Source organism: Paroedura picta, chromosome 6 (assembly GCF_049243985.1).
Source record: "Paroedura picta isolate Pp20150507F chromosome 6, Ppicta_v3.0, whole genome shotgun sequence".
NCBI lineage: Eukaryota > Metazoa > Chordata > Lepidosauria > Squamata > Gekkonidae > Paroedura > Paroedura picta.
In genome coordinates, this window is record NC_135374.1 from 1,033,384 (window position 1) to 1,043,799 (window position 10,416).

The following is a 10,416-nucleotide window of genomic DNA, read 5'->3' on the forward strand; positions in this document are numbered from 1 at the left end:
CAAACGGCTTTAGAATACTGACCTCCCCTCCTCTATTTTCCTACAACAAGCCTGTGAGGTAGGCCAGGCTAAGAGTTTGTGATGGTCCCCAGGGGCCTAACCCAGCAAGCGTCCATGGTAGAAGCGGGGATTCAAACCGAGGGATCCGGGGTTTTCATCTGCCACTGTGTCCCCTTCACCCACTCCCCACAGTGGTGCTTCTCTCCTCTACAGAGGAAACAGTGGGAGTCTGCAGGGGATTGGGGGGGGGGGGTCTTGAGGCTTGAAAACGGAATCCAGCAAAAAAAAAAAAGCAAGAAATGCAAAATGCCAGGAAAGCCGTCAATCTTTGTCACTATGTAAAAACACCTTAGATAAATATTTGATGTCCACGGAACTGGCCGTTTGGGTAGAGTCTCTCAGCTGAAGGAAACCGGTTTACAGGCAGCAGCCAATTCACTGGCAGTCTTCAAGCAAAGGTTGGATGCACACTTTTCTTGGATGCTTTAGGATGCTTAGGGCTGATCCTGCATTGAGCAAGGGGTTGGACTAGATGGCCTGTGTGGCCCCTTCCAACTCTATGATTCTATGATTCTAGTTCAGCAGTGGAATAGGCTGCCTAAGGAGGTGGGGAGCTCCCCCTCACTGGCTGTCTTCAAGCAAAGGTTGGATGCACACTTTTCTTGGATGCTTTAGGATGCTTTGGGCTGATCCTGCGTTGAGCAGGGGGTTGGACTAAATGGCCTGTGTGGCCCCTTCCAACTCTATGATTCTATGATTCTAGTTCAGCAGTGGAATAGGCTGCCTAAGGAGGTGGTGAGCTCCCCCTCACTGGCAGTCTTCAAGCAAAGGTTGGATACACACTTTTCTTGGATGCTTTAGGATGCTTAGGGTTGATCCTGCGTTGAGCAGGGGGTGGGACTAGATGGCCTGTGTGGCCCCTTCCCACTCTAGGATTCTATGATTCTAGTTCAGCGTTGGAATAGGCTGCCTAAGGAGTTGGTGAGCTCCCCCTCACTGGCAGTCTTCAAGCAAAGGTTGGATACACACTTTTCTTGGATGCTTTAGGATGCTTAGGGTTGATCCTGCATTGAGCAAGGGGTTGGACTAGATGGCCTGTGTGGCCCCTTCCAACTCTATGATTCTATGATTCTAGTTCAGCAGTGGAATAGGCTGCCTAAGGAGGTGGTGAGCTCCCCCTCACTGGCAGTCTTCAAGCAAAGGTTGGATACACACTTTTCTTGGATGCTTTAGGATGCTTAGGGTTGATCCTGCGTTGAGCAGGGGGTGGGACTAGATGGCCTGTGTGGCCCCTTCCCACTCTAGGATTCTATGATTCAGTTCTGCTAATACTTGGGGTCCTCTGCAGTTCATCACCCTCCCAGTGAAGCAGGACTATTCTAAACCCCAGACTCTGTTTGGGGGAGATGACAACTCAAGCAAATGATTCTTGAGCCAGCAATTACTTACTTACTCCGTTTTCAACCACACCCTTCCTACCAAGAGCTCAATGCCGCAGAGGCAGTTCTCTCCTAGAGATGCAACATTTCCAGAAATTTTGAAAACAAAGAACAAAAAAAACGTTTCCTCCCCATCAAGCTCCCCCCCCCATCAAGCTCCTTGGGGGGGGGGACTGGAAATGTTGGGGGGGGGGGGAATGAAAATATATAATACTTATCTATCAACCCTAAACTTTTTTGACTGATTGATAACATCAAATGCATGAGTGATTGTACTGGCCTATTGGAAAAACAAAAGGCTTTTTCCGGGGGGGGGGGGAGATCTTTCCCCTCCGAACCTTCACCTCTGTATTTTCTCTCCTCTTCTATTCTATTCCCACAACTACCCCCTGAAACAGGTTAGGCTGAAAAAGAGTAAATGTCCACCCAGTAAACCCCAGATTGGTCCTATTAACACTAACCACTTTGGAGATACCAGTTTACCACTGTGAGTATCCTAATCCAAGGAGCAAAGATGCCCATGAGCACAATTTCCAGCATTGTACAGGGGGCTGGACTAGATGACCCTAGGGGGTCCCTTCCGATTTAATGATTCTATACATTCCTTGCTGTACAATTTAGCTGACTGATCAGATTCTCTAAACATAGTAAAGTGAGGTGGCTTGTTCTGGGAGAATCCTCTGGTCCCACAGCAGGACTTCTGTCTACCCTCATCCCTTCCCTCTAGGAGCCCCAACTCCCTTTGCCATCTGCTGGCCCCCCTCATCCCCGCAACTTCTGCAGCCAACCACCTGGAAAACTCTGAATGCAGGCAAGAAGAAAAGGTTTCAGAAGCAGAATAAAACATGGACATTTTTCTGCAGAATCGAAAGATAGGCCACAGGATGAGAGGACTGAAAAAATTGGGCTGCCGGGACTACGGAGCTTTTCTGTAGAATTTCTTTCTTTCTTTCTTTCTTTCTTTCTTTCTTTCTTTCTTTCTTTCTTTCTTTCTTTCTTTCTTTCTTTCTTTCTTTCTTTCTTTCTTTCTTTCTATGTGTAGCCTGCCCTCTCCACCAAAGGCGATAACGTCAATAAAGACTTTGAAATCTGCTGGGCCAGCACCTCTGAGTGTGTTTTTTCAAGCTGCAGAAATGCATTCCATCTGCCCATTCCTGAACCACGCCCAGTTACCGTTCCTGGTGCTCCTGAAACAGGATTGCTTCACTCGACTCAGAAGGGGCGAGACGGGTGCTTTCTCCGGCTGCCAGACCCCGTGTGGGACTCCTTGGGCAATCACGTCATGAAGAACTAGTGCGCCTCATCTCTCCCTGAAGAGAACACAGGATGGAGCGCCAGGGCTCCACTTTCACTGCTGATAAGAGGCCCAGCAATGCGCAAGGATCTAAGAATCCCACAGGATGGATGGATGGATCCGGGGGAGGCCGTTCCGCCCAGCAGTGGCTAGCCCGGCGCCCCTCGGAAGCCCCCATTCGTGTCCAGACCACAAGCGCTGACCCTCAGGGTTTTCTCCTCAGCACCTAGCCTTCCAGGAAGGCATGGGAGGCCCACGTGGTTCTCCTGGCCAGAAGCCACCACGGATCTGGTTGTGGAAGAGCTGTCACCTTGCAGAGGACTTGTGGAGATCCCACGGGGTTTCCAGGGCAGGAGACATTCAGAGGCGGTCGGCCCCGGCCTGCCTCTGCGTCGTGACCTTGGTGTGCCTTGGTGGCCCGACTGAGAGCGACTCTGCCGGAGAAAATCAAGCCGAATCTCAAGAAAATCCAGCTGTCCTGGGCAATCTGAGTTAGCAAGGAGACAGCCAGAGGAGGTTGGCCATTGCCTGCCTCTGCCCAGCAACCCTGGCCTTCCTTGGGGGTCGACCCTGCTCAGCTTCCCAGATCTGAAATCAGGCTGGACGGGGCCAGCCAGGTCAGGCACAGCCAGGTCAGGCATACTCCAGGCTTTCTCATCCAGGGTCTTGGGAAAGCCTGTGGTTTCTTCACAGCCCTGGAAGGGTTTCCCGAATGGGTGGGAGTTAATTATTTTAAAATATATTTTTAGAAATTATCCGGTAATAGGACCATCTGTAGTCATGTTAACCCACTCACCCCTCCCAGGTTGGCCACTGATGGGGCTGGAGGGGGTGGGCAGGGGCGGGGCCCCGGGTGGGCGTGGACACAGCTCTGCTTCCCACCCCTATTCTGCACAATCACACCTCTTCTGGGGTTTCTGGAAGCCTGAGGAACGTTTCAAGGGTTTCTCAACAGTAAAAAAGTTAGGAAAGGCTTGCACACTGTGGATTGGCTAACCTGAAGCCACCAAAGAGGTGAATGCCCACCCCACAAACAGGCAAATGGGGAGGAGGTTTGTTTCCCCCCAATGGAAAAGAAATTGAAAAGGTCGGGGAACGCTGGCCTCCTACTATTATTTCTCTTTATGAAAGAGTAAAATGCTTTCTAAGCAGAACGTTTGACTGATACAAGTACATAGCTTGAAAGTGTTTGAAATTCTGCGGAGCGTTGAAAAAATTGCTGTGATTCTTTCCCCCCCTTTTTTTGAATGAGTGACCCAGGACTCTCCCTCCCATCGGTATTGACGTGTTGCTATTTTGCATGTAGAAAATCAAGGTGGTTATATTTTAGATTCAATAAACACGCAAACTGATACAATTCATGAGTGCTAAGCAAGTTTTAAATTATGCATTTTATGTTGTTACAGCAGCATTTCACCTATTTTGATTTTCTTCGACTTCCAATTTTTTTTTTTCAACAGTCAGGGCTGTTCAAGTCCAGCAGCACCATCAAGATCGACAAGAATTTCAGAATGTGAGCTTTTGAAAATCAAAGTTCCCTTTGTGCGGTGTAGTGGCCAGAGTGTCAGATGAGGATCAGGGGGAGCCTGGTTCGAATCCTGCTTCTCCCATGACAGCCCACTGGGTGACTTTGGGCCAGTCCCACACTCTCAGCCTGACCTACCTGACAGGGTTGTTTTGAGGATAAAGCGGAGGATAGAATGAAGTCAGCTACTGTGGTTCCCCACTGTGGAGAAAGGCAGGTGGAAAAGGAGGTATTTATATCAAGGGTGGGTGGCCAAACTGTGCCTCTTAAGTTGTCCATAGACTACAACTCCCATGAGCTCAAGGGAACTGTAGTCTATGGACATCTGGAGAACCACGGTTTGGCCACCCACCCTGACATACAATCAAAGAATCATAGAGTTGGAAGGGTCCTCCTGGGTCATCTAGTCCCATCCCCTGCACCATGCAGGGCACCCACAACCCTATCATTATATAAATAATAAATACCTGTATTTACTCAAAAGGGAGGCAACCTTGAATGTAAGACAACAACAACACACACCCTAAATTCCAGATATAAATATCCTAAATGGTTGGTTGGTTTGCTCGACTTCTAATGGATTCAAAATTTCCAGAAATTGTCCATCTTGAGGCATTGGCCTCTACAATCTAACTCTTATAAACATGAACGCCCTGGCCGGCAGACCTGTCCGCACGGCTGCGTGAACCCGGCAGCACCCTCCTCGCCCCTAAAACCGCAGAGTTCATCGCCCCTCTGGCCTCCGCTGCCAAAACCCCAGAGCAGCCCCCCCCCCCCCCGTTCCTTCGGGCCCTTGACAGGAATCAGCACTGCTGAGAAATGCCAAAGGGCTGGAAAAACACTCCCAGCTTCCTCCCCCCCCCCTCGCTGCCTCCTCTCCCACCCCTGCCAAGCCTCTAGACAAAGTTATGCCCACTAAGGTGATGCTGACATACAGCTATTTTAAAGACCTGCAACTCAATGACGGTGGGCAAAGGGCAGTCCAGCGCCTTGGCCACCCCGCCTCGGTCCCAGGGCATCCCTGAACCTTTGGAACTGCTTGACCCCCAAGGAGCCTGGGGGCAGCTGTGGAATCGGCCTTCCTTGCTCCTGCAAAGACAGACCGTTCCATCGGACAGAGACTCCGGCCCACGCCACTGATGTGGAAATACATCAGGTGTGCCGTTCCAAAGGCGCTTTTCCAGGTGTGCCTTGGGACAGACGGGACCGTTTGAGTTGTGCCTTCGCAATCACGCTGTTGACATTAAACAGGAAAAATCAATCAGATCCAAAGACAACAGCAAGGTCCAAGCCCAGTCCTGAAACCCTTCAAGACTTCCTCCCAAGAGAAGAAAAACCATATATCTCAGATAAAATCAGGCTCCTATCATTTCAAGAGCCTTTCACCTCCCGCAAAGGACGCTCTGAATGTTTTCCCCGTCTCCAGAGCGACTGGCATTCAGCGCCCTGCTTGTAGTGTGCTACTCTCTAATTTTGCCATCCCGTCTCATTGCGCTGTTGACTGGGCATTACACAGTTTATATGGATTACCCCCTTTATGGTGGTGTCATCTACCCTGACTTTCGGTAGGAAAGATGGACGGTAAAAGCATTAGATGAAATAAATAAAAATCCCGCACTTTCCAGTCAAGGGATCGAGGGCTTTCTGGAAGACACTTACTGCAGAAGAGGTTTTAAAGTGCCCTTTATCCCCTATTTCCTGCCACGGAGCACAGATGGAGACTCAAGCATCCTCAGTGGGACGGGTGAAACCCACATACATGCTGGGGAATGGGGGGGGGGAGTGCTAACTGTTTGCCAGCTGTTCCCAAGGGACCATACATTAGCACAGGCAGGGAAACTGGAACCCCACAGTAGGAAATGGGCCTCTTGCGAAAGAAGCCAAGTCACCGTGACCAGCAAGCCAATTAACGCTTTTAATAACCATGGACCCATTCACTTAAAACCCTCATTAGCTGCCTTTCTACCTTGTGGGCCTTACAGGGAAAGTAAAACCACAACAATAAAAGAACACCCAAAAGACCACCACCTGCTCGGAGGTCAAGAGCCAACCACTCCCATCCATTCCTCGCAGACTTCCCTTACCTGCAATTGTGGTGTCATCCAGGTGGGTCCCAGGGGGCCTCTCCCCCTGCCCTTGGTGCAGAAGGCACCCACAGAGCATCCACACAAGCACTCTGGACCACACATCCATGTTCAGTCCGGCAAAGGAGAGCCTTCTTTCTTCGTCAGCTCTTCCTGGACATCAGTTCCCGGCCAAGAAAGGATTCCAAATTCCCCGGCTCCCTTTAGAGTCCGGGAGACACGTGCCTTTCAATGTGTCTGTCCTTCGGTTCGGTATTCCAAAACGGCACGAGAATTATCTGCTATTCCAGGCCAGGGTAGTTCCCAAGTTGCAGAATTTAAAGTTGGAGAGTCTCTAAGGAGTCTTCCTCCTCCTGGAGCCCAGCTTGAAGTTCTGTAGTCCCCTAAAAACTATTTCTATGGCCCGTAGACATGCAAAACCAGGCTGGCCAAAGATTCGCCTACCTCTAATGGCGGCCCGGCGTTTACAGCATTAGTTTTCAACGTGCAAGAGCAGCTGGAAGCTCACCAAATAGGACGCTGGCTCGGGCCAGCCGGCTTCTTTTTATGACTCAGCACGTCCCTCCTTGTAGTGCGGCACCCCAAGCCCCAAATCCCCGAGCCACGCTCATCCCCGGGCAGGCGCCAAACCACAGGCAAGGCTCTCCAGATGCCAATCCCAGTGTCCCGGCCGGTGCTCCTGCACGACACCCCCGAGGCCTCCTGGGGGGGGGGCACACACCAGACAGCGCAACGCCTGACGGGCCACTTTCAAACGTCAAGCGACGGCAATTGGGGCCCGGCGGTCAGCAGCGCCCGCAGCATCCAGTCCCAGGAGCGCTTCCGCCGCAAGGCCCAGGCGCCAAGGGCTGCAGTCCGGAGTCCCACGAGGCAGCAAGAGGCTCCCGAGGGCTGCCACCTTCCAGGCAGGTGGGGGGAAAGAGAGCTGCTGGGGGGGGGCAGGCACGGTTCAGGCCCCCCAATCCCTCTGGAGCCCTGGGGGCTGTTTCCCTTCTTCTCCAGGCGGCGACAGAGGCCTCTCCCAGGCCAGGGGGCAGACCCCAGCTTCTGCCGGCTCCCACGAGGCTGGCTGGCGCCCTCCTTCCTTCCTTCCTTCCTTCCTTCCCGGGGTCCGTCCTCTTCCTCGGGCCTGAGGGGGGGAAAGGCAGCAGAAGGTCAGCAGGAGCCCAGCAGTGGCCCCCCACAGGGGCCCTGGAGGGAGCCCCCTCCGCCTCAGCCAGGGCCTCACCTGCCCACAGGTGCACCTGGTGGGCCCCCCACACCTGGCCCCTCCTCCCAGGCTGACCCCCCCCGGCCCTCGCGGCCAACTGCCCCCCAGGCTCCCCCTCCCCCCCCCGCAGTGGTCTCTCCCACGCGCCCCTCTCTTCCCCCCCCCGCCCCAGTGGTCTCTCCCAGGTGCGCCTGCCTGGAGGGGGCGCCCCACACCTGGCCCCTCCGCCCAGGCTGACCCCCTCGGGAGCTCCCCTCTCCCCCCCCCCGCAGTGGTCCCTCCCCCGCCCCTCTCCCCCCACTCCCGCCAAGTGGTCTCTCCCACCGGAGCCGGACCCCGCGCAGGTCTCTCCCTTGGCTGGCCGAGGCTTCGGCGCCCCTTCCGCGCACGCGCAGAACGGACCCCGGCAGGAGACGGCGGGGTGGGGCCTCCGCGCGCGGGAGAGCACGCCCCCCGCTCCCCAGGCGACCAATCGTGCGCCGGAGCCGCCACTCCCGCCCGCGCCGGGAGCGGCGCCGGCCCGACAGCGGCCTCTAGCGGCCAAAGCGGGGAAGGCAGCCGACCCGGGGACACGCGAAGGGGCCATGCACGTGCGGACGGAGGGTCTCGCGTGCAAACACGCGTCTCACTTGAGCAGCGGGGCAGGGAGGAGGCCGGAGGAACCCTTCGCCCTGGCTTGCCCGGCGGCTTCTGCAGAGCCGAGGAGAGAGAGAGCCTCTCTGTGGGGCGAGGAGAGCCGCAAGAGCATCCTCCAAGACCTCAGTGGGATGTCAGGGACAGAGCAGGGGCCTGCAAAATGGAGCTCTTAAGGCGGAGGCCAAAGTTTTGCAGATGCTATTTTATTATTAATGTAATTTTATTGTGTTCTCCCTGATCTAAGTTCAAACTGTTGTACAGCACCCTGGGGCGGCAAGTCCAAGACAGAGAGAGACAGAGACAGCCAGAGAGAGACCTCGTGTTCTAAACGGAAAGGTTCCCAACTCTTCAGGTGCTCCAACCCCCCTCATCTCATTGTCTCTGTTGCCCTCCCCCATTCCACTCATTCATTCATTCAACTTTTAAGCCACCCCTCTCCAGTTCTGCAAAGTCAGGGGGTACTTTGATAGAGGGGGTGCTTATTCAATTGAATAAAATGAATTTCAATGGTGAAAAATGTAAAGGTTGCATTTAGGTAAGAATAATCAAATGCATCACTATAGGACGGGGGACAACCCATTTGTCACCCCCCCCCCCTTTGCTTCCTTCACAAACCCCCATGAGGCCCTTCTTAGTCATCTGTTTTCTAAACTGGAAAAAAACTGGCTCTTTGGCTTGTTCAGGAAGCTTCAAGTGTTTGCAAGATTTCAGTCTGGCCTTCAAACAGCAGAAGAAGAGTTGGGGGGGGGGTTGCCCCACTTTTCACTGCCCAAAGTGGTCTCAAAGCAGCTTCCAATCGCCTTCCCTACCTCTCCCCATCACAGACACCCTGGGAGGGAGGTGGGACTGAGAGAGCTCTGACAGGGCTGCTCTGGGAGAACAGACCTATCAGTGCTGTGACAGGCCCAAGGTCACCCAGCTGGCTGCATGGGGAGGAGAAGTGGGGAATCACACCTGGCTGGCCAGATTAGAAACTGCCCCTCTTAATGACACACCAAGCTGAAATGAGTCCACCTGCTTGCTAAGGCAGCAATTCCCTCCCAATCTGAACGCATTTCAACCTTGAATCCAGGGGCACCTTGAAGGCCCACCAAGTTTTATTCTGGGTATGAGCTTCCGTGAAGAAGGGTGCCCACACACAGAAGCTGATACGCGATATAAAACTGGGTGGGTCTTCAAGGTGCCCCTGGACTCGGCTCTGCTGCTTCAGGAGTCCGTTTTGACATGGTTGACTTGATTTGGGCTCACCGCCAGGCCCAGCGGGGGCTGTCCAAACCCCCCCCCCAGCTTTATAATCACCTTGGGCATCATCATCCTCTCTAGGCAGAGCGATTCTGCCTGCAGCCTTGCCCTATTTTGCACCCTTCTGTGGACAAACCAGACTCCCCTGAGCAAAGTCACCTCCAGACTAGACTTCTGCAACTTGCAGGCCTGCCCTTAACTCTGATCCGGAAACTGCAGTGGGTCCAGAATGCAGCAGCCAGGGTCCTCACAGCAACACCATGGGGGGCCCACATCAGGCCTGTTCTCCAACCACTGTGCTGGCTTCCGGTCAAATTCCGGATCAGGCTCAAGGCCTTGGTCATCACCTTCAAGGCTTTATACAGTCTGGGCCCAGTGTGCCTGAAGGATGCCCGCTTGACCTCAACCAGGGCCAGAGCCTTCCTTGTCCTGGCCCCCACCTGGTGGAACGAGCTCCCAGAGGAGGTCAGAAACTAAAAGAGTTCCGCAGGGCCTGCAAAAGGGAGCTCTTCCGCCAGGCTTGGGCTGAGGGCGACCAAAACGGGAAAAAAAAACAGCTACTGGGCCCCAATCCTCCCTCCCTGAACCCACGGGACTGCTCATTCCAACCATGGACCTGTTGGATTGTTATATGCTGAAGGTTTTCTCTGTTCATTGTTGTTTTTGTTACTATTTATTCACTTTGTTGAGTCTGATGTATTGTTCAGCGACATCCTTTGTGAACCGCCCTGAGCCTTCCAGGAGGGCGGCATACAAATGCAATCAATCAATCAATCAATCAATAGGAAATGATCCCCAGAGCTGAGCCCTTCCCAGTCTGTCTTGTCCATGTAATGCTGCAGATCACACTCCCCTGAGGAATTTGTGGACTTCAGGAACTAGACAGCCATTGAGGGGGGGGAGGTTGGTTTGTTTTTTGGTTGTGCTGCCTCACCTGGAGGCTGGCCTCTGGTATTTTCAGGGGGGTCTTTGCTCTAACGCAGGGA

The 10,416-nt window shown here is 53.6% G+C and overlaps 1 protein-coding gene across 1 annotated transcript in view; it reads right to left on the reverse strand.

Moving 5' to 3' along the window:
• The window catches only part of STIM1 (stromal interaction molecule 1), an 84,717-nt gene extending 76,710 nt beyond the window's left edge, over positions 1-8,007 (reverse strand). The window contains 2 exon segments of the mRNA XM_077341075.1: positions 6,343-7,471; positions 7,877-8,007. Of these exon segments, the coding sequence (XP_077197190.1) occupies positions 6,343-6,451 (109 nt within the window). The 5' untranslated portion in view covers positions 6,452-7,471; positions 7,877-8,007.
• Between the last annotated feature and the right edge of the window lie 2,409 nt (positions 8,008-10,416).